The sequence below is a fragment of the Pocillopora verrucosa genome, chromosome 8 (genome assembly GCF_036669915.1).
Source record: "Pocillopora verrucosa isolate sample1 chromosome 8, ASM3666991v2, whole genome shotgun sequence".
Lineage (NCBI taxonomy): Eukaryota > Metazoa > Cnidaria > Anthozoa > Scleractinia > Pocilloporidae > Pocillopora > Pocillopora verrucosa.
In genome coordinates, this window is record NC_089319.1 from 7,997,329 (window position 1) to 8,025,272 (window position 27,944).

At 39.3% G+C, this 27,944-nt stretch overlaps 1 protein-coding gene and 1 non-coding gene across 2 annotated transcripts; both read right to left on the minus strand.

Annotated features, from left to right (window-relative positions):
• Positions 1 to 24: 24 nt before the first annotated feature.
• Positions 25 to 27,761, minus strand: LOC131793227 (uncharacterized). The gene is made up of 24 exons (XM_066171504.1): positions 27,458 to 27,761; positions 25,049 to 25,150; positions 22,338 to 22,605; positions 20,618 to 20,968; positions 20,293 to 20,347; positions 19,635 to 19,726; positions 18,539 to 18,776; positions 17,852 to 17,940; positions 16,487 to 16,739; positions 15,877 to 15,956; positions 15,542 to 15,770; positions 14,993 to 15,011; positions 13,094 to 13,182; positions 12,222 to 12,252; positions 11,767 to 11,828; positions 10,972 to 11,225; positions 7,948 to 8,083; positions 6,488 to 7,014; positions 4,562 to 5,599; positions 3,616 to 4,249; positions 3,209 to 3,466; positions 2,358 to 2,611; positions 534 to 2,192; positions 25 to 43 (listed from the first exon to the last, which is right to left on the minus strand). The coding sequence occupies exons 3-23, from the start codon at positions 22,599 to 22,601 to the stop codon at positions 2,067 to 2,069; spliced, it is 5,079 nt and encodes a 1,692-aa protein (XP_066027601.1). The 5' UTR covers positions 22,602 to 22,605; positions 25,049 to 25,150; positions 27,458 to 27,761; the 3' UTR covers positions 25 to 43; positions 534 to 2,066.
• Trnat-ugu (transfer RNA threonine (anticodon UGU)) lies at positions 17,310 to 17,382 on the minus strand. The gene has a single exon. It is a non-coding gene; the product is annotated as a tRNA-Thr (tRNA).
• Positions 27,762 to 27,944: the final 183 nt, after the last annotated feature.

Genomic DNA, 27,944 nt, shown 5'->3' on the forward strand with positions numbered 1-27,944 from the left:
GGCTGCACGCGCCACGCTTCTCTTTCCACTTCGCTTTTCCCGCCTTATGAAAAATAAGCAGAAACACTTAGCACAAAAAAAGAGCAGTTAGATAGTAAATACCGTGTTGTTTGTAATTTGACTCGCCCTACGGGCTCGTCAATATACGGCACAGCTCGTAAAAATACTCTGCTGTACTACAGACCAAAACGTCTAACAAGATATAATTCATGAAAAATTGGTGTGCAAGAATTCAAAAGAATTAACCGAGATCTCTTCAGTGCTATTGTGTATTGGTACTTAAGGTTTGGTAGTTCTACTCCAACACCTGTTCAGTATTTGAATTAGTTCCAGTTATAGCACCAAGATTTGTCTAAGTCTTGTCCGAACTAAAGGTATTATGGTTTCGCAAATCTTAATTTTGGAGGCTAAGAATTGATTTTACCCACTGTTTTCATTTGCCGCAGTGAAAACATCAGGAATGACATAAAATAATTCTTCATAGAAAATCTAATTCACCACATACACAAGCTTAATAAAAATAATTTTAATACTTGACAAAAACTCGGTCTTTAGAAGACTTCTGAACTACTTATTCTGGCTTTGCATTCTTGGAAACCGATGAATGTTATGTTGCTGCACAACAACTTCCGATGATTGTCGATCTTTCCCGAACTCATTCCCGTCCTGAGAACACGTCACCCATCACTTTCCAAGAGTGCCGCGGACTTGTCCTCTAAATTTGTAAGTATCAAATTCACAGGAAAAATTATGTTACATAAAATAGGTCACTCTATACAATTTTAAAGTATCAAAATGTTAATCTCGCGAATGAAAACGAGCTGCATACGGTAGGCGCCGACAACACCTCTATCAATTTAATTTATTGTAATTGTTCCTAATTTTAATCTTACTGTCTGGCATAATTTACCTGGGATTGATTTACTTCTCAAGTCTGTGGTTATAGGATAGAAAGAATAAGAAAACACACTCAAACTTGCAAAAGGTATCTGGGAATAATCAGAGTTGTTGTGAAAGCTCTTTTAAAGTGTCTCAAAGTACCGTGGGATTGCAATAGTTTTGTTTTGACATACTCTGTGATTGTTCTAAAAAGACTTGCCCCAGTCCCTACTCTTTGAATGGTCGAAACCGAAAAAAACTCGAAACAGTCCTTGAACCAATCAGAAGCCAAGCTAATAAAGCAAATCACGACTTAGTCTGGCACACCTCGGGAAGTTTGCTCGTTTTCTTTTTTGAACTTTCCACGAATCCTTAAACGTATTGACATTGTCCGCTGATACTTAAGATTTGGTTTTACGTCACTCAGTCGACACGCGCTCTCAATTTAATACATCACCCTAACGAAATAAGAAAAAAACCAGAGTGGGCAAAGAACTATCCGCAGACCACTTTTAGCCGTCCACACACTTTCCCTCAAATAACTTTTCCAGAGCCAAATTCTCCCCTTATGTAAACCTCTATGAAGCTGTGTTAGTCGTCTTATCTCCGATTACGGAATCTCTGAGGAGTTTCACTCCCAAGGAAATTACACTTGTTTATCACGTCGATAACAGAGGTTAGAACCCAAAGTCATGTGTCAGGGCGGTTTCCCTGCTCCTTGGCGAGTCTCGCTGGACACAAAGACTCATAACGTGCCCTTGTAAGAAAATTTTTCCATGCGGCACTTGAATCTGAAGTGAAAGCAAATTCTTATTTTCACCAGTTTTTAATAATTTAGGAAGACGGCTTGTCTCCTTCGCAGAAGTGTTCGGTTTCATCATGCGACGCACTCTGTTCCCCAGAGTACCCTCAGCGTGGGAGAGAGCGCATTGCGTGACGAGACCAAACAGCGACTGCAAAGGAGACCAGATGACGGTCGGACTAAGAACAAGCCATTGGAGCAAATTTCGTGACAGCGTACAAAACGTAACTTTTGAGTCCATGCGTCATAAAAATAGGAAACTTTCCTTCAAGAATACTTTTTTCCTGGGTTTCTAGCTCCAAATGGTGTCCAAAATGACCCGTTAACTTTTAACTTTCTGGGAATACTCAAGGAGATGCGTGAAAACTTGGAAGAACTGTGAGCATTATCGCGCTCGAAGTTTGAGCTGAGCAATGTAGCTACACATTTTCAACGTGGGTCCCAGTTTCATTCGCGTGAACTGCATCAGGGAGTCGCGTGATAACAGCATCAGTGCTTGGCCGTCGATTTCCTGTCAAAGATTACGATACACATCAGTGACGTTAAATGGTTTGGGGCTAACCGACGCCCAAAAGTGTAATATTAAGCTCTCGACTAAAAAAAAGGCACCGCGTGGGGCGTCACTCTCAAACGAATCTTAATACAAGAACATAACAGTGTAGCTGCATGCATTTACCTGATCTAAAAATATATTAGCATAATGTAAGCAGTCCGTTGAGCGCACGTATCTCACAACTTGTTCCACTGACCACGTGGAAGGATTAGCGGGGAGGTCTGGTGATCGGCCATTAACGCAGCCCGGAAGTGACGTATTAGTGCCGACATCAACGCAGAACGGCTTTGGGCGTATGGGTCGATTCCCCAAGGGGGAGAAGGGTGAGTTTGACGTCGGGGAATGGTAAGGCGAATATCTTGATGCAGAGTGGTGACCTGAATGGAAAAACAAATGTACTCTCCTAAAAATACTCTCAGAGTATCGGCAAACTAGAGTGATGATAAGATAGCGGTTGGTAAAAGAACGACTCATTTATGATTTTTTACCGCTCGTAAAAGAGCTCTTGCAGTAGGAGGAGGGGTATAACTAAATCAAAAAGGATGAGAAGGCCCTGCTGCAAGATGAAAAAAAATCTGGGTCCTCCACAAGTTTCGAACGTGTCAACCGTTCTTTAACTAGTCTGGTGCCATACCACTGAGAAAAAAAAGGACTTGAAGGCTCAACTCAGAGACAATTGTGTCCTCATACCAAATTTCATGAGTATGAATTTCCTTCGCCCCGGAAAATTCACACTGCACTTTCACCCGACCAGGTGCCAACTTAAAAGGTGACCACTTGCGACTTGGTTAATCGCAGTTTCCCGCTCCTTACTGATAGACAGTTTTACAGGATTACAAATCGAGTTCTGATTCGCTTCTTGTGATAATTGCCTTTCTTCTGATTGGCTGCTATGACCTTCAATCAGAAATCGCTTTATCTTTACTTTACGTGAGTAATGATCTTTTTTTGATTCATAACATGTTTTATCGTACCTCTAGGATCAGTTCCAGAGCTCATGCGCATCATCTTAGCACCCTTAGGAGAAGTGATGCGCTTGTCGCCAGGCATCCCTGTTCCATGGTGGGCATGTGCACGAGAAACTGACGGCGAGCGAACCATAGGCGAGGTGGAACCAGAGGGTCCTGCGGTACCCAACTCCCGAACCACAGGTACACCAGGGATCATCGGGATTTGCGACGGCCCGCCCAAGCCTGGGGATTTCAGTTTAGGTGATGTTACTTCGTTAGAATCTGAAAACAAAAACAAAGGTGAAAAATACTAGTTTCGTTAAAAAAAATTTAAGAAGGACCACTTTAAATTCATATCCTTTTAAAAGTTAATAGGAAAAAATGACCGCGTTTTATCGTAAGCAATGAACCCTCAGCAAGAAAAATAATACCTTTCTTCATTCGTCCTTTCCTCTTCTTGATTATAGGCTTTACTCTCCTTCTCTCTTCTGTCTCGTCCCAATCTGGATCACTATTCGAGAAGCTCTCCGTCTTGAATCGAAACCCTATGCCCTTTGGCGGCCGGCCTCGCTTTGGTCTTTCCCCTGAAGGAGATTTCGGAAGATCGTCGAGTTCAACTTCTTCCTCCATGGCAGCTACTTCGGAAGTGCTCGGCGCGCCTTCTTCGTCCTTCCGACGGTATTTCGACTTAATGTAGGTCAATCGTGTGCGTTTTCTACGCTTCTTTTTCAGCCACCAAAGGTTTCTCTTCGGAGGCGATTGTGATTTGTCTCCAATTAATTCCTCTCCTTCTCCTACTTCTTCTTCTTCGTCCGCCATTTTTCTTTCTTCGTCTTCTTGCTCTTCTTTTATGGTTATCTCTTCGGTTATCTTCGTGTCTTTATCGGTCGCGTTCGTGAGGGCTTGTAAATGCTCGATGGAACTTTTCGGTTGTATCGGGGTTGGCGCAAGGTGAGATTTTGACATTGATACCGAATCCACTAACGTAATGCCAGGTAAACTGGATCCAACACTTCGCTGTACATTGCCAGACACTGTAGGCACTGGGAATGGCAATTTGAAGCTCTAAAGAAAAATTCAGTAACAAATAAATGTTCAACAGTAAACACGTGAAAAAGGAACTAGTTGCTTCGTGTGATTTTCAGCACTACCCATTTACGGACGATCACGTCAGTTATTGTACAAAAGACTACCTTCGTTAAATCAATTCTTTTCCGCGAAGGTTGTTATTTTTCAGGGGGACTCGGGACTTTAAGTGTATTTATCTATGCTTGTGGATCATCGAGAAGAGAGATTCTTAATGCTCTGTTAAACTGGAGCGACAAAAAGGCAAAAAAGGCCGGAGAAGCAACGACGATACTTGTAATGTGATCTTACCTGTTGATGGGGGGGCATCTTCAACGGTGCTCCTCCCTGGGGACGCATGGGAGGAGGATGCCGGGGATACCCACTTCCTAAGGGTGCTCTGACACTCGAGAACCTCAGGGGGGCATTCCGCGGAGACATACCAGGATTTATTGATCGGGGGATCCCTGGATAGTTTGGCATAATTGGCCTTTGGGACATAGTTGCGACACCCGCTTGCGAAACCACCCTATCTCCCGAACCTGGGTGAGGCTGTCCGCTGGAGCTTGAAACCCCTGGGGAGCTACTGAGGGGAGGCGGCGGAGTATTTCCTTGAGGGTGGTGGTTTACTACCCCTGTCCTAACTGCTATGGGATTGTAAGATGGAGGGTGAGTGTGAGTGTGCATTCCAGGGCGAGGCGGTGGCATACTGCTGCTGTTCGGCTGAGCTTGAACGTACATCCCTTGGGGACGTCCTCCTTGGCCAACCCTTGCATTGGGAACAAGTGGGGGAGGAGGAGGTGTCCCACCACCTGGTTTGATTGGAACTGCAGATGACGTCCCCGGAGGATTTGGGTGAACTCCGGGATGGCGGATCACTCCTCCGGGATTTGGACTCAATACTTGTCGAGGATACACTGGCGGACTTGTGGCAGGTCTGTAGCCAGTGTTTACGGACAGTTGTCCTGTGGTAGGCGTGCCATACGAGGCTCTGGATACGGGTGGACCATGCGCACTGCTAGTAGAGTAAGGTGGCGGCACGGACACACTGCTGGCGGTTTGAACAGCGGAAACTGCATGAATCGCAAGTTGATTCGCTGGTTCTACCGCCATGTTTGTAGATGCGGTCACGTGACTGCTACTGGCCTCTGTAGCAATCTTGGTCAGCGGTGGAGGAGTACAGTTGGATATGGTAACGTTGGGTGGGGCGCGGCCAAACGTGATGGTCGTTCCAGAGCTCGTGGCACTTGTGGCAAATCTTTGGCTTGATACATTGGTGACTATTCGACTTGTGCCATCCGGTAACGATATGGGGCTGTTTCCACTGGAAGGATTATGCGTCTGACCTCCCTTAAGAGAGAAAGGACGAATTTCATTTAGTAAGAAAAATTTGCTGTACGTTATGCATCGCGAGAGGCGTAGCTACGCAAGTACAACGCAATTATGTTAAATAACATAATGTTAAACATAGCATGTTATGGAAAAAGCTTCGGTGGCGTTTCCCGACTATCAGACTGTCATCAATTAACACTTAACTAGACATTAAAACAACTAGGTAAAGGGTTTTTTGGACATCTTGAAATTAAGCCTGGAGTTTTCAAGGCCTTCTTTTGTAATCTGTGCTATCGTCCATACGCTTTCTAGTGTCTGTTCCTCCTTTGTTAATGTTTGTCTGCCTTAATACCAATATTTCAAGGGGTCCTGTCATTAAAAGGCAATTTCCAACTTTGCCAAGAATGGCCCAAAATATATGACAAAGATTCGTCCATTACTTCACTCCAACCAAGACGTGATAAAAGCCAAGAATTTCATCAGTGCACAGCCAGAGACTTACCGCTAACACAATAACATGTGAATATGAAAGCGATCTTCGCTGAACACTACTTAAGCAGTGGTGAAAATAAGGCCTGAAAAAAATTCAGGCCTGTACGTGACCTCCGCGATACCGGTGCAGTGCTCTACCAACTGAGCTAACCAGCCAAGTGAGGGCTGGTCATTATGTTGTTGAAGTAATGAATAAGGCCTTGAATTTTTTCAGGCCCTACTTTCATTACTGCTTAAGTGGTGTTCATGACTGCGAGGATCGCTTTCGTATTTACTTCTCTATCCGTAGTTCATACATGGGATTTTCGTGTATTCACAGTCACAATAGTCTAAGAAGTAAACTAATACACAAGAGAAGAATTGACACTGTAACGGCTGATACAAACATGCGAGAGAAAAGAACACAACCTTCACCTCTTTCATAACAGGTTTTCCTCCTGGCAAAGCGTTAATCGGAACGGGTCCACGTTGAGGATGCGCCAAAGGAACTTTCCCCTGAGGTACGAGTAATGGTACGCTTTTTACTGTACTTGGTGAAGGATGGGGCATCGTTACATTTCCAGGAACCTGGAACCCCACGTTTCCAACTGTAACTGTTGAAGTAGAAACCCCAGGAGAAACTCCCTGAGGGATTACAACGGCAGTTCCAGGGGTTTGAGAAGTAACGGTAACATTCTGAACAGGTAAAATGGTGGTCGTTGCTGTGGTCGTCGCAGAAGAGATCTTCTGCCCCTGTGCCACATTGAAGGACGCCCCTACGATTGATAGACCGTTCTCCACCAGGGTCCTTGTGGCAACGTTGTTAGGGTCCCCTGGAAGTAAATATTCCGACTTCCGCTTCCGGCCTCGCTTCTTTTTCTCGACTCCTAGATGCTTGACTTCAAAGTATTCACGGGAACGTTTCGCTTTCAAGCCCTTTGGACCCTGGAGATTTCCTTGATCTGAAACAAAAAGTAGTTATTAACCCATACAGTGAAAAACAAGCATTTCCATTGTCGTCAACGTTAAGATACCAACAAAGAGATTTCAATTACTTAGAGCACAAGGCAGCATCGCAGTTGAATCATCGCGCTCAAAATCGCTTAACGATAACCCTGAGAATTTTAGTCACATTTCCCAACATTATTTCAAACGCCGTTGGATCAAGATAAGCAAAGATCTAGCTAAATTCAAAGTTGTAAAAGACTGATATCGTCACTCGGCTTCTTCATAAATTATTGACGAGAATTCTTTCTTTCGATGTCAGCTGGTACCTGGCGGCAGACTATTCAACTTTTCTGTTCAAAATTTTCGTTTTTAATTGGAAAAAATGCATTATCCTAGATCATTTAAAAGCCTCATCACCCAATCATGAAACAAAACTAAATGGACTTGAAAAAAAGTTTTGCGTAATTAATTCCTCAGGAAGTCTTAAGTGAGAAAAGTTTATGTTAATTTATTTAAAGGAAGGAAACTTCATCGTTCGACATCTGTCTTTAGAGGGAGCGCGATTACTTTAATAAACCAGCCGTCCGCGAAAAAAAAATTATAGCGCAGGAAAATGAATACTGTTTTTTTTTGTTTAATTTAGTCTCTTTGTCAGTGATGTATGTCGTTTTTTAAGTACTTCCCAAACATTGATTAAATAACTAAAACGTTGACACTTAATATTAACATACGTAATCTAGCGCAAACTTCAAAATTAACACTCTACAGCGATGAAATAAAAACCAAATATCTAATTTTTTGAGAGTTCAGATAACACTCTTTCTCATTCAGCCTGTTCCACAACATAACCGACAGTAAAATCTTCGTTGAAAGTCTCCGCTTTTTTTGGCCATCACATATGTGTATTTTTTTTTTTACTACATCGAGAACAAGTAACTCTTTCCCACCGTCAGCTTGGCAGCGATCGGGGCATGGCGTTGGTACCGGCTTTAAACTCAAAAAGAATTCACAACAAATGAGTCGTCTGCAAAATCTCTTCAGGTAGCGCTCCAACTTCGGTCGCGAATCCACGCGCGAAATCGCCTGTTGATAAAACAGATACGATACCAGTATATGTAAGGACAAGTTAATACCTCGATTTAATCATGAACTGAACCTAAAACCCTGAATAAACAAGGAGAAAATTAACGGCTATTTGAATATCAAACGACTCAGCCGGTGAAATTTTCACTAAATGACCCTCAGGTATTAATTTTTTTTTATGAGCTTTCAAAGTATTTTGTCAGCAGTTGAATTTGTTTTTCACTCAATATGAATAAAGTTTGGTTGACTGAGTTCGGTTTTAGAATCAAAATCAAAGGGCAGGTTTTGCTGATCTGATCTGATCTGATCCCGCCGATCTAAATTCGATCTCAATTCGATCTCGCTTCCTCTGATAAAAGCACGAGGTCTGAACCGTATCTTTAATTAATTTTCATTTTTCTTCTGGTGAGCCAAATCAACCGTTCGCCATGTAAGCGATTTATTATTGCGTCATACGCGCTTGAGGACCGATACAAGAGCACTTTGAACAGCTTTGAAGTACGATTGTGCCAGGTTCAAATTTCTTAACGGTAAATACTAAATATAATAATAATAATAATAAATAAAGTGGTACGGGAACAGCAAATTTCGCGAAACAGGATTCTCGATCTTTCCGAAATCTTCGAAAACGGGTGTTACCCATGAACAACTTCACAGTGATTACGCAAAGAGTTCAGCCTAGGAGGAAAAATTGGGTGCACACCAATACGTGCGTTTTTTTATCCGCAACAAGAATACTTAACCCTTTAAACACTAACATCAGTATACATAATCTCCATATTTAGTGGGTGAATATTTTCTTTATTCTTGGGACCTTAAGGGGTGATTCAAGGGTGACATTGTACGTAAAAATTAGATGCTAGTCAATTTATAAGGAGTAAAAGGGTTAAGAAAGATCTTCGATCTTTGTCGCGACCCATTGACAATAAAGAAACACACGCCTGCTACGCACGCAAGAGTTATATTTTTGGACGGGTGGTTTGAAACGGGACACAAGGAAATTGATGTTTGCATTTTTACAAAGGAAAATGTGTATTTACTTTCAAAAGATTCAAATTAAAATATCGTTCAATAGGGAGCAGGCTGAGACCAATTTTACTGGCGTTCTTTCGTCAGAGACAAAAGTCTTTAGAGAGTTCACGTTTGGTGTGTTCACCGCTAACGTCAAACCGCGGTCAGCAGTTTGTGGTTAGAAGTTAGAAGTTAGAAGTCTCGAGACTTTCAGCTTTTTCGATCGACGTCGGGTTTCACCCGAGAAAAATCAACATGTACGCCGCCATCTTGAATTACACATAGGATGAAGGTCCTTCATTTCAAAGACACAATGTGTCCCACAAGGATTAGTTATAAGAAAAGACCTCACCCCACATCCATTTATAGGAAATAAGTGAGATCTTTCGAAAAGGAAGAGGTAAAGCGTCCAGGGAGTTGAAGTACCTGAAACTGCCTTGCCCGAAGTTCAAACGTGGACCGCAAACGGCGACCTTGACCGCTAGAGTCTGGTAACGTGACTCCTAGACGTTTGCGGTCACACGTATTCAGAAGCAAACGTGGATCATAAACTCCCTATTTAGACTTGGTTGCCTCATAAAATATTCTTCCACATCATTTTGCTATAGAAAGTAAACCGAAACTCTGTTTTGTCCCCAGTAGCCTCTAAACGAAGATATTTGGCGGAAAAGTGAAAATACTTTGGCCGAAGAGAAAAGTTTCTTATTTCAAAGACTTTCACGAGGGCATAACAACGTAGGCTTCTTAAATGGTTGTTGCCTATCTGGACTTCGCCCTGCGTGGGCTGAATACGTGATAAAATGCAGGTTCTTTACAAGGAATCAACTCGTGATGGGGGGAAGTCTAAGGTAGCTAAACGCGAATTCGATTGGTAGAAAACGTCTGAGAACGTGAGAATTGAGTGGAAAATTGACCAAATAAAGTAGGATTATGTCGTAAAATTTAGGTTGTTGGCTGGAAAATGGCTTTCATCTGAGAAAGTATAGTTAATAGTGACAAGTAATCACATAATTGTATCGGGAAAATACCTATAAACAAGATGTAACTCATGGAGAACTTTCAAAAGCATAGAAACGGATTTTTAACAAGACAGTCGACGCAGAAAGTAAATGCAACTTTCTGACGTTTTAAACCTTCGCCAAAAGAGCAATCACAAGGCAAAAACAAAATTAACGCTCAAATATTCTTTACTAGTGCTAAAGCTTAGCGCAATTTTTACCTGAGTCAGAAAAAATAGCCCTTCCAAAAAAAGGGCTCAACTGATAATTTCGAGTAAGGCCTTTGTATGACGGCGTAAGTGTAAGAAGTAAAGGAGCGGTACGCAAATCACGTTTTCACTTCTAAATGGTAGACAATTCCCTGACGACCTTTCTAACCCCAACAGGTCATAGCGACGAAGTCCTCACGAAGGACACGAACCATTACAGTAGGTAGATGAACTCACAATTCTTTGTTAATATGTCATTCGTGGTGCACGTTCATGTTGAGTTAATTCCATCGCAAAATTTTGCAGTACTCCAATTTCATACTCTGATGGTGCAGGCATACCCCAATGCTGTGATCTGATTGGTGCGAGATACATACCCTAATGCGGTGACCTTATTGGTGCGAGATACATACCCAAATGCGGAGATCTGGTTGCTGGGAGATACATACCCAAATGCTGCGATCTGATTGGTGCGAACAACATACCACTCGATACGCTAACATAGAGTTTTTTTTAAAATTACAATAACGTAAAATTGTGGGTTTCCTGACAAGAATCAAACTCCAGCAAATTCGATTTCGCGCTAAAATCATCCCTTCCACTGCTCCGATAGGCACCGTTGAAAGCGTGTTGTAAGGAAACAGAGTCAAAAAGACATATTCCCTCTTACCTTTTTAAGAATCTTGCCTTTGTGTTTTACCACTACCCGCACTCCGCATCCCTCCTGCATCAAATCTATAACCTTTTCTGGATCAAATGCTGCCTTGGCTACCATCTCCAGCCCCGTGCGTATAACGCTACTGACCTTCCCAGGAGGGGTAGCCTCGGGCAGTTGTGACACCTTGTCCGGGTCTAACAGGGGTCCATAGCAACAGCTCTTGTTAAAGAAGATCTGGTTCTTGTTGTGATAAAATCGTTCTGACCCTGAACAAAAGCAAGAGTCTTTGAGAAAAGGATCAAGCAAGTTTTTGTGGGCGTTTCATCAAAGAGAGTTTTTCCCCCCTTGAGTTAATACTTTCAGAATTTTCGTCATGCCCAAATCAAGGTTTGTACAATTTTTTCAGCGCAAAAATAACTCTGACCATACCATACGGAAAGTTATAGCTCGACATACCTACCGGTCACATAGATGTCAACCAACACTTGCGGCAACTTGGAACAAGGAAAAACCTTCAAGTTCTATCTTAATTTCAACTAGTTTTTTTCCTCAAAAATTCTGTGGCAAATTTCCATACTATTTCGGAATTTGGGTGCCGAAGGAACCTGCTTGAGGGAAAAATAACCTACACGACACTGTGGCTCCCATGAAAATTTCACAGCATTTCACAGTTCACAGAATTCAAATGGTCTTTCAGTTGAGCCTTGCGCGATCAAACGTGTCCAGGAACTTTGTGCTAGTATTAGCGACCCAAGTCCAGGAATATCGTACCGATATTAGTGTCCCAAATCTTCCATCATCTCTTACCTGTGTCATCATCACTAATGTCACTTTCTTCGCCTGGAGACTTGTCATCTTTTTCAATTTTGCTGTAAGCACAACAACCACAAATAAGTAACACCATCGTTCTTTGCTTGGAGGTAAAGCCTATACGAATACGGAATTGCGGAGATGCGTCTTAAAGCCTAAAACAGATAACACCAAATTCCCCCTCGCCCCCGCCCCACATTGCTTAGATAGGCCCAGGCAATATGCTACAATCTGTACTTGTCAGGTTGTGCCAAAACCACCCCCACCCCCCCCCCCCCACCTTCCTGGTCACCGCTACGACCAGCTTCTCCTATTTTTCATTCACAAGATGAGTACGTACTTTAGGTTGAGCCCAGGACTTCGCTTGCGTTTTGCACCCGCAATTCATGGTAAGTCAAAAGAGAATTTTGTCTGATATAAAACCAATCAAATCAGTAGAAAACTTCCCTAACCTCACAGCTGGGATCTTTCTAGGTAGAATTCCTAAAAGTGAGGAAAAGCAAACCATTTCATATCAAAAATATATTCACAACAACTAATGTACACTTCCATTATTTGGATTGTCTCCCAGTCAATTCGTCAAGGAGACAGACAACCCTTACACTTTGCATCAACCCAAGTTGCTTTCCCCTTATCATACTCATTTTGAAGGGAAGAGTCCCTTTCTGCAAGAGTTAAACTAAGGTAGGAAGAAAAAAACAATCCAGCACACAACAAGCAAATTTCAACCATATCCTTAACCCTTTGATCCCTAAGAGTGACTAACATCTAATTTCTCCCCACAAAATCACCCCTGAATCAAACATTAAGGTCACCAGAAAAAAGGAGAAGAATCTCTTGATTGTTAAACAAGTTATCCTAATCAGACCTTAGGAAATTTATAGAGAACAGTGTGGAGAATATGCATACTGATGTCTGGGAGTACAGGGTTAATTCCTTGGCTAGGTTCCAGTCTTATTACCCACAATCCTTGATAAAACAAACGTAACATTTGGAACACTCATTCCCTTAATTTCAATAGTACCAAAAATATTGGTTTTGCTCTTTGCATCCTCTCTTCAAAACTTTATGGGGGAGAGGGGGAGGGGGGGGGGGGGAAAGAGAGTTAAATGTCTCTTATATCCTTTCCAAAGACGTAGTAATGAGTCTAACAACTAATAAAGTTGACCATAAGAGGCAGGGAGAAAATGATGGAACAGTACGATGCATGAATGTGTAATGTTGCTAAAGCATTCATTGTTTCATATGTTTCTTAAAACTTGCCATAGCGCCTATTACAAGACAAAATTCAGAGGTGTTAACATTGATTAAAAGGTTGACTTACCCAGGGCTTGTTGTCCTGACTGGGTTTGGTTCTGCCTTCCCATGACCTCCAGAAATGAGGGCAGTACTAGAGTGTCTTCCTCATCTGAGCTGCATGCCAGAGGACGACAAAGGATTTTAACTTGATGTTAAGTTACTTTTTATTATAAAAGCGCAGTAGTTTCTACAAATAACTAGTTAATAGCTTGAAATACCCACATTCTTCCTTCATCATCATCAGCAAAATCAGCCTGTTCCAATTTGGACAGATTTGCTCAACTTCACAAGATCAAAGCAACTCAGGAGGTGAGCCATAAATTTAAGGAAGAACTACCGTAATTTCCGGCCATTTACCCGCACGGCCGATTATTGCATACGGCGAAAAAAAAGTCAACAGATTACCCGCACTGGTGGATAACCCGCACGTTATGTTACTCAACCTTTTTGGTGGCGAAAACGTGACATTAAGGTGATACATCTCAGTCTTTTAAAAAGTTGTATGATCTAACTTTCGAAAGCTTGAATGCTTCTTTGTCCAGTTTAAAGGTCAAAGAAATTCAGACGCGTGCACAATTCTGTGTGAATATTAGCATGTACTTTATTGATAAAATTATACAGTAAAAACACTAGCGGCCCATGCCCAAGTCTCAACGTTTCATACTTGACAGAATGCGAATTTGTGGCCACATTTTGTGCGAGCGATCGTTCAGCGCCATGTTGATTTGTTGACAGAAAGCTGGGTCGGCGATTCCTGAAAAAAATAGATATTTCCGGTGCTCTATTGAGCCTAACAAGTCCCTTAAAACGTGAAAATTCTCTTTAGCTCAAGCTAGTGCTCAATGGAAATTTGTTACTGATGCGCGGGATGTCTTTGGATTATTTTTGTCACCATCAAGGTTTTGTTTTCACGCGCGCCGATAACAATTTGTTCGTCACGCAACTAATTATGCGTGAAATAAACTCGAGTCGGCATCATGTTTTCGTGCCGCTTCGTGGCACTCTTAATTCAATAAAATTCATTTGAGAGGTGGAAACGCATGTAGGTGATAATTTTTTTCAATTCAACTACCTGTAGATTTTAAAGCTGTCACACAACCCGCACCTCCCTATTACCCGCAGTGGCGCGCGTTTAATGCAAAATCAACAGATTACACGCGGGTAAACGGCCGGAAATTACAGTAAGAGGCCAAAACATGTATTAAGAGCTTAACACACATCCATACCCTCCCTGAACATCCTTGGGTTATCACTCAAAATTTCTTTAATCCTTTACCTCTCAGAGATGATTAACATGTAAATTATGAGAATACTCAAACTTATTGGGTAGAAGCTGTTGTCTTGATTTAACATCAAATTCTCTTCACTTATTTACCAGAAATTGTGTAACAGCTAGAGGGGAGAATTAATAATCAGATCTTGGGAGTTAAAGGGCAAAGGGTGTTACAAAAAAGAAGATGATTATGCCCCTAAAATCTGCCAATTTAATTTCAGGGAAAAAATTGTAACTGATAGCTGGACAAATGTGGCTTTTTTGAGCAACTTGAGGATTAGCATGTGAAAGACAAAGGAACTCTTGTTTAGATACCAAACATCATCAATCAAAACATATCAAACAAAAGAACCTAACCCTTTAAATCCCAAAGTCTGATTGTTAATTCTCTCCTCTAGCTGTTACACATCCCTTTTAAATTAGTTACAAGAACTTAGTGTTAGATCAAGAGAACAATCTATACCTGATAAGTTTGAGTATTCTCATTACCTGTTTGCTGTGTAATGTATGGATATTATAGGGGAGAAGTTACATGTTGATCACCTCTGGGATTTAATGGGTTAAATAATGCATCCATGCAATTGCATGATATTCAGGATGCTGTAGAATGCAAATAAACTGCAATTAGGAAAAGAAAGCCTATAAACTGACCTGGATGCATCAGAAGGAACTAGGAAAAAAGGAAAGAAAAAGTACACATAAGCAATTAATAAAAGAGAAACATTCTAAAAAATTGAAGCCCAGTAATTACAAATATGTCATTGACTCAATTCTGTGTTCTAGCTGCCGCATACCCTCCACTCCTTATGTGGCACCAATTTTTTTTTCTGCTGATTTTACTTACTACACAGGGAACAGAGACAGAGTCACACCTAGACATCCATAACTTAATATTGGAAATTTTGAGAAGAAACTGTTCCCCAAAACAGCATAATGTCATGCCTTCTACAAAAGAACAAAGAAATTTCACAGACTTTTGTAGCAAACAGAGCATATGGTTTAGTGTCCCAAACCACTTGAAGCTTCAATGCTGGTTTTCTCCATTCTGACACTTAACACTGGCCTTCTAAGTGCACACAAATTCCTCAGCTATTGCAGTCAAGGACACAGTGACTCAACTACCCTATGGAGCCTGTTGTTAGTGCTCACAAAACTTCACTCCCCTAGGCCAATGACTAGAAAAGTAAACAATACACTTACTTGTACCAAATGGAGTGTGAAGTATGTGTCCAGTTCTTTTACACCAGCCAATGGGGTATATGTCTGGGGATTCAAAATCCACAAACTGGAACTTGGATTGTCCATCAAAGAAAAGCTGCAGCATACGACCCATGATGTTTGTTATGGTGGCCACTCGAATGATGTGTGGCTTCTCTAGGTCAACCACTTCTAGTTTCATCCCAGGTTTGAATTTATGGGCTTTCATTTTCTGGATGAAGAGATATCAAAGTTCAGCAAGATAAAAAGAAGACTAAAAAATAGTGGTAAAGGAAAAAAGAAGTCTTGTGCGTCATATGGAAAAATACTAAACCTACCCGAAACAGATGAGCAGGGGCAAGAGTTGACCGGCATACAGTTAAATATTTGTCCCATGCAAAGGTCTTTTTGGTGTAGCCTGAAACATAAACAATCGCACAAGAACCCTGATTATGTAAGAGTGAATTTAAGGGCTACCACTCACAATGGGATACACAACACCTCAGTGAGGTGAAACATCTGCTTCTTTTTCCCATACCCTGCTCCAATATCTCCTTGATAAACACAACACCACATAATTGACTTCCATCTCACATCACACATTTTTACATCTTCCTGCTCCCCACCCTTATAAAGTTATCCCTTCCCACCTCCAAAACTTTCCTCTCCTTGCTCCTGTTGCCCCCTGTCTCCACACACTTGAATAGGTGGCCCACAAATAGAAATCTCTAACTTACAACACTTAACCTTATTAAGCCCTGAAGTGATTAACCTAAAACTTCTCCCTATAATATCCTTACAGTATCTAGCAATTGGCAAATGAGAATACCAAAACTTATCAGGCAGAAGTTGTTATCTTGATCTAATACCAAATTCACCAAGAATTGTGTAAAGGTGGAGGGGAGAATTAACAATCAGATCTTGGGAGTTAAACAGTTTAACACTTACTTCCAGGAACAGACAAATCCACTTGATGTCTGGAACACCAGCCTGCAGGAAAAATCCCTGGAGAGTCACTATGGCAACAAAATGTGACTGCAGGCACATCTTCTTGATAGTCCGTAGTAACAGCAAAGTAGTAAGGTCCCAAGCTCTTGGTGACTGTTGCAGGGCAGATGATTGATGGCTTCATTGGGTGAACAGCTTCTAATTTCATGCCAATTTCAAACCCATGAACTCTTGGTTGGAAGTGTTCTTGAGTCTATGTGGCAAATGAAAAATTGAAGGAAAAAAAAAATTATAATCATAATTTCTATTATTTTGTTGCAGCCCCTAAATAATGGAATTTACCTACTAAAAGAAACCAAGATGCCTGAATGGCCTTCTTGCTTGAAATATACCTTTCACACTCAGAGTTAGGTATCTTAGTCCCACAGGATAAAAATAGGACATAATTTCAAACCAAAAAACCATCAAAAGGATCCATTCCAAAGTCTTTTAAACAATATTCATGATAGAGACTTTAATACAATCTATCTTAATGTTTTTAGCACTTGGGTTTTTGGGTTTATGTTCTTCTTAACACATGTTGATTTGCACAATTATGACAAGTAACTTTTTATTGAACCAAGTTTTAATTCAGTTTGATATGCCTGGGTTTATCATCAGGACCACTCTGAAAATCATATCACTAAAATGAGTTTTATTGCAAGAAAATAACAATTGTTTGCCTAATTAGCAAAAAAAACTATTTTGATGAATGTGAAAGTGATCTTTGTGGTAATGAACACTACTTATTAGAAATAGTGAAAATAAGGCCTGAAAAAAATTCAGACTTGCATGGGATTTGAACCCATGACCTTTGCAATACAGGTGCAGTGCTCTACCAACTGAGCTAACAAGCCAACTGGGAGCTGGTTATTATGTTGGTTTGTGATAAACCTGTGAAGTGATGAATCAATGACCGTGAACATGTGAAAATCATATATGTGAACCACCATTTAAGAAATAAATATGAAAGCTATCGTCGTAGTAATGACTAATTATTACTCATTATTACTCCAATGCTTGGAGTAATAATGAGCCCTGAAAAAATTCAGGCCTGTAAACTATTTTGACAAAGGCTTTTATATGATATTTACAGTTTAGTAACCCTTTTAACTCCTGTGAGTGACTGAGACAGAATTTCTCTTTACAATATCAATACAATATCAAGCAGACAAGAGACAAGAAGAGAGAAAAATATCAATTAGGGGATTACAAGTTGATCCAATACCAAATTCTCCACACTAACATCACAAGAATTGTATGGCAGACAGTAAGGAGAATTACTAATGAGATCTTGGGAGTTAAAGGGTTAAGACAGTCACACACCTTTCTAAACAGATCATGAGGTGCAGCCAGAGCTCCTGTGAGAGTCTGAGTTAAAAATGTCCTCCAGTCTTCAAGAGTACTGTTTATACCTACCAGTCCGGATAAAAAAAAGAGTTGAAAAAAATACGAATGTTACTGAGCCAAAAATAAAATGAATAACTCAAAAGAGAACAGCAATCATTTAATCAGCTAGATTGTACAAGGCTTTGTAAGAACTGGTTGGCAGATGATAACTGGCTTGATTGCTCACTGACACTCGTTTCTCAAGAAAACAGTAGAAATTAAACCTGACTGGTAACTAGCTTTTACTAAAACCCTTCCATCTATCTATCAATCAGTCTATCTATCTAACCACCAATCTAAGCCCATTGCTCCACCTGGCACATAGGCCATCAACAATAGTCCGCCAGAGATCTTTGTTCTAGGCCATCCTTTCTTATTGATACCATGAGTGGCCAATCTTTCTGATGTCAGCCTCAAGGTCATGATGCCAGGTCTTCCTTGGTTGTCCTCTCTTTCTCTTACCCTGAGGATTCCAGCAGAGGGCCTGTCTTGTGACACTTGATGTTAGTTTGCAAAGGGTGTGCCCTATCCATTTCCATCTCTGCCTTCTGATCACCTTCTGATGCTGCCAGCACTGAGACCCTTGGTCTAGGAATAATGGCAGAGATGATACTTAGATCTTACCTTTGGGTGGTTGGAGAGGATAGCCATTCTGTGCACACCAACCAATGGGATGTAACTCCTCTGCTTGGAAATTACACCAGCAGTCATTGCTATTGTCCTTTCCAAAGCCATCATAACGTATACGCACCCTGTGCCCAACCTGTTGAATGACTGTTGCAACACAAAACGAAGGGGGATTGTTCCTGTCAACAGCTTCAAGTTTCATTCCTGGTTTAAGGCCTGGTACATCCACAGTTGTCTGTTGAGGATGAAGGGGATTTAAAAATCAAACATTTGGGGTAAGTTTATGTCCCAAAAAACTAGAGGTACCCTATTAACAGGAACATGCTAACATGAAAAACAAGAACAAATTAGTTGAATGAAAAGCATTCATAGATACCGTGGGATTTAAGAGAGCCAATTTGAAAGATTAAATTTTCCTATAACTGCTGGTGCTGATCTATGGTTAAGCTATGTCGCCCATCTGTAAAGGAGATGCCAAAGACTGGGAACAAAATTTCTGTACCAGATTTATTTGAGCCAGCTCAGTTCTAATCTTAACCTGTTGACCACTTTCTTGTCTACAAGCCCGTCATTTGAGGGAATTGTACTGATATTTTAAGGAATTTACCATATTCTGAAATACCAAGACTTTGAGCATTGATTAAATACCATCATACACATGATCCTCCTCAGAATGACCCTCTAATAGGCCAATTTACAATTGTGTACTTAGTTACTGTACCTTTGATTTGGAGTGAGGCTAAAGGTGACCTTGTTGTAATAGAGACCAGTATCTAGTCAGCATGATAATAAATTAATTTACATTTGAAAAGCAGCAATGTTTGTATCATAACCAGGTTTAACTTTAGCCTCACTCCTGTTCAAAAGCTTGGCAACCAAGCACACAACTGTAAAATCAACTATTAGTACATAAACCAAAAATAATCTGAGGACTCTTATTCATGTCGACACATGATAACCAGCTAGTAGTTTGGCACCACATCGCGTAAAGCAGCCAAGAGAATTATGCAAAAAGTATTGGGTGGGTTATAATGAGAAACACCATGCAATCAAACACTTCACATTTTACATTCAATTAATCATGCATACTCACATGTTTGAAGCAGCAATCAGGGGCAGCTTTGCTTAAAGCTGCTTCCATATAATCACTCCAAGTAAATTTATGGGGAGTTTCACCTTCGGTGACTGCAGAATTTCAAAATTAGATACATAAGTTAGATCAGCAATTCTTATCCAATCCACATCAAAATTTGTAAAAAGAGTGATTTTAATATGAGTGACAAAAAAAATTTTAAAGTACTTCAATCACTTCCCAATCAGTGAATCATATCAAAAGGGAACTAAATTATCTTACATTTATTCATTATATTTTGTTCTGTTTCAATTCATTTTCTGTGCAGTACCTGAAAACTAGCCTGTGAGTGTTTCTCACTAATGCAGTCTTTGCAGTAATGAACATTAAAAGCAGTAGTGAAAATAAGGCCTAAAAAACATTCAGACCTGTATGGGATTTGAACCCATGACCTCTGCAATACCAGTGAAGTGTTCTACCAACTGAGCAAACAAGCCAAGAGGGAGTTGGTAACTATGTTGGTTCCAAATAAACCCATGAAATGATAAATAAATGACTGTGAATTTGGTGTATTTACACAATAAACCAGTAAAAGAACCAACACAAAGTTAAAGCAATAATATTGTAATTCTGAACATCTTTTATGACATACCAGAAACTTACAAAAAAAGAAACAAACCTCCTGTGGTACTTCCTTCGTCAGAGTCCTGTCCGTTGTCTTCATCCTCTTTCTTCTGAAAGATACAGATATATCAAACATCCCAAAAGAAAGGGATGGTGTGAGGAAAGCCAGTGCCCCTCTCCCCCTCCTCCCCCCCCCCCCCCCTCCTCAGCTTTTTGTGTTTTGTGTTTGTGTTTTGTGTTTGCCAGCTCTACAACACCTGGGAGAACTCAGGCTGACAAATAGAGAGACTTGCTCTGGTCACATTTAATTTTGTCTGATGTTCTTTCATTCTGGGCAATGTTCTGTTTCCTATTTTATGACAATTTTAAAAATCACATACCTTTTGGTTGGCTTTTCTAGAACTGCGAGAGCAACCCTTAGAGCAGAATCGCTTCAGAGGAGAACAATAGCGACGCCTCTTCACTGGACCTCCACAGAATTCACAGCAGCCCAACACATGAGGATCTACAATTTTGCCAAATTTGACAGGCTTGTCATCCTGGTCATGCAAGAAATCATCTGTTCCTTTGTCTTCAAAAGAAGCTGAAGGAGTTGGTGGCATTTCGCTGGCATCTCTCATGGTAACAACTTCTTCTGTGGCTCCATTCTCTTCTGTTGTTTGGTCTTCTACTACTTCATTGTTAGCAAGAGAGTCGTCTTCCCTACTCTCACCAATTTCAGTATGTGCTCCCTACAAATGACCAATGGGCTTAACAAAAGCTTTGTGGAAAGTATTCTCCTTCATCAATTACATATAAAGAACATTAAAAGAAATGAAAATCATTAACTCAAGTATCCCATTCATCAAAAGATAAACAGAAAAAAAGAAACAAATCACCAAATGCAAACAATACACTAGAAAAACAATCAAAACTATTTCACAGTTGTTTCAACAGATGAAATAGAAAATTTGATACTGCTGCTAAAACAAAGAAAAGTAATTCAAGTTTAAAACCACCCTTGAATAAACACTGCATTTTAGAGTAGGAATAATAATAAACACCACCTCCAATAAAGACTGCAGCATGACATGGCATTAATTCAAGTAATAGACTCGAAAAGCACACAGTGATCATTGCTTCGATTGCAGTTGAAAATTTTGAGTGAATCAGACACAAATTTGTTTTAATGTACCAGTTCTGATGTCAAGAAAGCATATCTGACTTACCATCTTTATGCACTTTATGCATTACATCAGGGCATGAAATTAACTTTTTTTTCTGATGGCCACTTGGCTCCTAAATTCTTCAAAGTGGTAGCCAATTCAAATAAAGTTGGTCACCATTTTCAAAGACAAACAAAATCTTTCTTTACGCTGTCAGCGTTCTAGATAGACCCTCCAAAATTAAGTTAGGGAAAAGATCTTTAACGTGCTACAAAGTGGACACTAGGATGGATGATATACAACGTTTAGGCTCATCTAAATCCAAGATGGTGTCTAGTTATCGATTGAGATGCATGTGCTACATTTTGGAAACAAACTTAACGAGGAAGTTTGCCGCGAATTTATCTTTGCAAATCTTTTAATTCACTATATCTCTTGGTAAGGTTATGATGAAACGTTCTAGTCGCCAAATTGGCGACTAACTTTCAGGATTTGGTCGCCAAAGTGAAAAATTTAGTCGCATTGGCGCCTGTATTAGGCGCAATTTCACGCCCTGATTACAGTAGTATTAATATACAAATCATGAAATTGAGAATAAAAAAATGTTTTTTAGTTTGTCATTCTCCTTACTGTCAACCATACAGTTCTTATAATGTTAGTTCAGAGAATTTAGTATTGGATCAACTAATTATCCCCAAATTGATATATTTCTTTATTCTCACCACTTGTCTGCTTGATATTGTATTGATACTGTTGGGAGAAATTCTGTCTTGGTCACTTGTGGGAGTTAAAGGATTAATCTAATAAATGAGGTATACCAATTCTCTCTACTTATCAAGTAAATCTAGAGATGTACATATAAACATATATACATAAACTATTTAGTTTCATTAGGAAAAAGTTTTATGAATTTTTTACAGCTGGATATAAATGATTTACTTTCACCACAACTTACATTTGTATCACAATCTGGCTGATTCACTTCCACATCATCTCCCAATGGGTCAGAATCCAAAGATAAGATAACTGATGCAGTAGAAAGAGAGTTGTTCATATGTCCAACTGAATTCTCTATTAATGGAGACACAGTTGAGCCACCAGATGGCAGTGCTTCTAAGGTGTGCTGATCATTTCCTGTATTCATTGCAACTGTGTCCAATGTTACACCAATCAAATGATCTTCCTGATCATTCTCAGGTGTAGGATCAGTATCCATCATCTGCCTAAAACAACAATCAAAACTGAGACATTTTAACTTGAAATCCAAATGAAGCAGACTACAAATGTTTGTTTGCTAATCACCTTTTCTCGAACAATACTTACAAAAATAAATGATTTTGTAACTCCATGAGGTAGTAACTACACATTAGGAAGCTTAAGCGCAATAAATGTTTTTTTTAGATGGCGACAGCAGCTAGAAGTTAAAAGTTCTCCTTCCTGGAGCCTGGTACACCTTTTTGGTCAGCAAAAGTTGGTTCAAAATGCAAAATGGTAACCTTAACCTCAATACATGTACATTGGCATGAAAGCACACCAGAATTACTAGCTAAAATCTTCTTCTGGTTGCCATTTATGTCTCAAAAAATATTTTATCTATAATATCTATTTTTAATCTGCTTAACATTAAGAACCAAGCCTTGCAACTTCCACAACACATTGTAAAATATCCCTAAAAATATATCAGTCAGATGGAATATGATCAGGCATCAGATTAAAGGGAATTGAGTGTATAAATGAGTATATAATGCTACATTAAAAGTGAAATTCCTGATTGTGAACAAACTATATTGACAGTACTACATATAAGATTGTAAGGCCCCATGACCCATATATATCTGTTTCAGTTTGTTTTAAATAATTTAGTTTAGAAGACATTTTCTACAAATAAAATTCTTTTGTAATTATATTGGAAATGCACAGAATAAGTGCAACACTCCATGATACTTAAGCAATACAATTTCCAAAGTTATGTTCATTGACCATGCAAATCACTCCATGAGGGAAATTATGTTCACAATATCCTTAATTTTGTGTTTCATCACAGTCTACTGGGTTTGCAAATTTTATTCACAAAGAACTGTTATCAGAGATATTGAGCCTTCAACTTCAGGGACTGAGAAATTAAGGTATTGCAGATGCCATAAACCCATAATCTGAAGTTGTAATCCACAACTCAAGCATAGAGTATTTTCAGTTTCAAAAGTGAAGCATTTCATATGATACAGACAGTATCCCCTTTGGGAAAGAATTATAATGAAAGAGTCTTTGTTCTTTCTTTTCAGTGATTTATTGATAAATTGATAAGCAATCCTGGTAAGGCAAAGCCAACACACAAAATGGCTCAGAGGTAGATATATTAAAGACAAATACTAAGTCATAATTTTGCAATTTCTCTGATCCATTGAAACAAATCTGTCATTAATCCAACTTGTGACATGCTTCAGTAATTTATCAGTTTCTCTTCCAATGGGGGTTTTACAGCAAAATTTGAAATTTGACAAATACTTGTAAAATCCTTCTTTTGGCCCTGGTATTTGCAGATCAAGAAAATAATTTATCAGAACTACATCCATACCATAACCATAAAAATTCCAAGCATGAAAACAAATCTCATTAAAATCTAACTTAGCAAAATAGGTCCTTTTAAAAGCCCAAACTCTCTTTTGTAAGTAACACTTTCCATTCAAATATGTTCCCATTTCATGCTTTTAGTAAGTGCGGGAAAACCTAGACTTTAACCCAGCTGTTTAATTTTTTGTCCAGGCTATTTTATTTGACACTTGTGCTTTAGAGAAAAGAAGGGCATTGTTTGCTGATTTCATTTCCTGCCCTAAAGGTGGTTATGCTACCATTTTGTTTCCTCCTGCTTCAAACTTTGCCTCTGGTATTCAAAACATAACCTTAAACTCCTGCCCTCAAAATGTAAATATGTAACTATCTATTGAAAAAAAATATATATTACTGAAGACTTCTTAGCAATCACTGTTACATTGTTCTGTCTGTAGCAAAAACATTCTAAATGAATACAGTCACAGCAAATTTGATAGCATAAATCTAACTTATTACTGTAGTCAGTAGAACTACCCCTCTAAATCTTAACAATTCTTTTGTTTATAAATCTAAAATACTGCACTTTAAACTAAAAAAAAAGTAATTTAGCATGAAGTTTTACACAAAAACCTATACACTCAGAAAAAACAGCATAGATTACATAATCAGTTTCTTCATCTAATTTGATCCCTGAGCAGCAACCAGCTAATTTCAGCAGGAAGGTTCTTCAGTTAATTCCTAGCAGGCAATTACAGAAATTCATGGTTCTAGATATAAATAACATCTCAACACTTGCAAAGATTTGATATAAGTAAAACTGTGAAATTATTTACAGTCAAAAAGACTACAATTAAACAGATGTCTTACTAAAACATGATTCTATTAATCTCTTCCAGGAAATATCTTTACAGATGTGCAAAACTCTCTGAAAGCAAGATGCCCCTTTCCATAACATTATGAAAATATAATTGATAGCCATCATTTTTAATAGATAACAAATGCTGTTCTATAATAAACCCTTTCACACCCAAGATCTGATAAGAAAATCTCCCAGCTATTTGCTACACAATTTTTATCGTGTTGGTTCTAAGAATTTGGTATTAGATCAACTAATACCTGTCTGCTTGTGTTGTATTGATATTGTATGAAGAAATGCTCTCTTGGTCACTCCTGGGAGTTAAAGGATTAAGAACTGATCATTATTTTTCCTGTTCCAAACTGAAAAAAAATTATGAACCTTAGCAATTTGAAATAATATTTGTAAAGTCATATTCTTTTAAAAAAATTTTGGGAGCTCTATGTCACTTGTAATGAACAGATGATTTTGATGCAAATTAGAATGTTTCTGAAAAAATTGAGATTACAAAATGTTCATATGTTAATGTAAGTTTTTCATATAAACTACAAATCAGCATATTACTTCATCTGCAGAACTTGTCAATTTAGAGTTAGAAAATGTTGACACATCATAGCACAATGACAGGAAATTGTTAATATTTATACTAACTACAGAAAAAGAGGGTGTTTTCTACAAAAAGTGGGAGTATGGCAGACACTATCAATCATTTTTTTAATGAGGAAATATCCAGAGCAGTAAGTATTCAGCATGAAAAACATTATCTGTTGACTTAACAATATGATTGTTTGTATTACCAATTGCCTTCAAGGAGCAGCTTGCCTACTAGAGAAAAAAAATTTATATTTTCAATTCAGCCAACTTAAATGTTGTGTTTTAAGATGAAATGAAATATAATTTTTAGTGATAAAAATTTACTGCTAATAATTGTCAAAAGTAACTAAAAGTATGTGCAATTGTGTTCTGGCTAGAAACAGAAACTGTTATCATTATTTCTTGGATATGGTATCTGCTTAATGTACAGGTAATCTTTGAGAGTAAAAAATTCCATTTATTCAAAAAGACAGACTAGAATAGAATTTGGCAAATATACGCTTGTAACATAATTTTAACTTTTTAAAACGCTTGCCTGTATTTCAGAGTGGAGTACCTATTCACAATTTACACTTTTCCCGTAAAGATATCATCAGAAAACATCATAGCTCGCTGCTAAGGCGAAGTTTATGTAAAACCTATTTCAGTGAAATCCAAGATGACACCTTTCGGGTCGCGTCATTTGAGACTTAAACCCAAAAATAGCGATTTCCATGAAAAAATATTCTGAAAAGGTTTTGTCGCAGAAGAAACACGCTAATACTTAAACCCCGAACAATAAAACACGAACCTGAGCTATGAATTAGACGGACAATCTGCTTGGAACAACCCCTATGAATATTAATTACTTCAGGAAATCTAGTTAAGAAGAAGCCTATATACCTTTCGAAACATCGTAGCGTGATCCTACGCGAGAAATACGCTCTTCGGGGAGACAGACAGATGACGGCAATTATTTTTAAGTCTGGGATAATTTTGAAATTAATACGACGGTAGTTTTAGCGTAAAACAATTCGCTGCGGCGAGTTGCAAATTTATTCACTCTTACGTGCTCAGTCGAGCGAAGACTTCGAAAACACGCGTTGAAAATGTGCCACTTACGGCGTCAAATTAGAAGCCGAACAATGTTCGTTTCGGCGAAACTTATAACCGTTTACCGATGAACGCGCACAGTCATTTGCATCAATAATCCATCCATTTTCAAGCCTCTCAGTCTGAAATGCATTTATTCTTTTGAAGCTAATACAGGCAAATTTGCTCTCGCAAGACAAGTCATGAAACACAATACGATGTGCAAATAAGCTCTTGGGCGCACATGAATGTGAAGTCGGTGACATGTTACAGCAGTAGAATCACACCGTTAGCATTTGGCCGAATTTTAGTAAGGCAGTGGTAGTTTGTTAATTTTGAGTTGGAAAAGTATTATCCTTGGCTTTGGTCTTCTCAATTTTGACGATTCCCTTCATATTTAATGTAATCGTTCATTTTCGATTTTAGCAATATGCGCGCCCGGATTATGACTGATGAGCCGACATATAAAACGCTCTGTTAATTGTGGTTATTTTACTACGCTTTCAGAAATAACTCTCGATCCTGTACCTAAAATTGCTGCAAGTTGTGTAGAATTACAGGCAAAAGGGGCACGACTACACTTCTCATTGGGTCCAGGGCAATCAATATGATGGAATTCGCAAGCCCGTTTCGTCACGTTTCCATCTCAGTTAACTCAAAAATGGGCGATTAAATCTGCGTTTAAAAAGACCTCCTTAAAAGTCCTAAATACATCCGCAGCTATTCCATGGTATCAGTATTAAACTTCACATAATAAAGATGCTAAATTTACGAGTTTGTTTGCCAATTTCGACGCGCTGAGGTTCGCCAGCGAATGACTTGGTCGTCACGTTGTCTTCAAAGTCGCCTCTCGGGTGACAGACACATTGGCCAACCAGCCATCTTTGCAAAATCCGCACCATAGTTTCACAAATTATAAGCTAGCGCCCGCGCAGAACACGAACTATATATAACCAAGACCTTCACCGAAAAATAAAGAATATAAACTACAGTCCAGGATTTACCTTAAGCAACCTTGTTCCGCGAGAGCGGGCCAACTTTAGTAGACAAAAAACACTCCGTCTTATTTTGCTTTCGCAGTAGGACTTCTGCCCAGTACGCGTGCGCACACAATAATCGACGATATTGAAGAAAGATTCATGCGAATGGCGTCGCGTCTGACAGAGATTTACATTACAAAACGCATCGCAAAAGCGACAGATCACTGCTGATTCCTTTCCAGTCAACCAATTCGAAAATATTCCTATATTAAAATCAAACGCTGAGACCGTCCTTCAGAGGGGAGACCAAAAATTCCGCTCTCTCTTGCAGTTTGGCGAGGCAGACAAATTATCATCAACAAAACCGCGACAAGGAAATTTGATACAACAATACCGGCCAAGTTTTCATTTGGGAATTTAAGCGGAAATGCCTCGTCAAATCCGCCGCAGTTACTGGAGGGTGCAAAACCTTGTTGTCGTTCCCAAAATATTATTTTTGAAAGATTCGGTT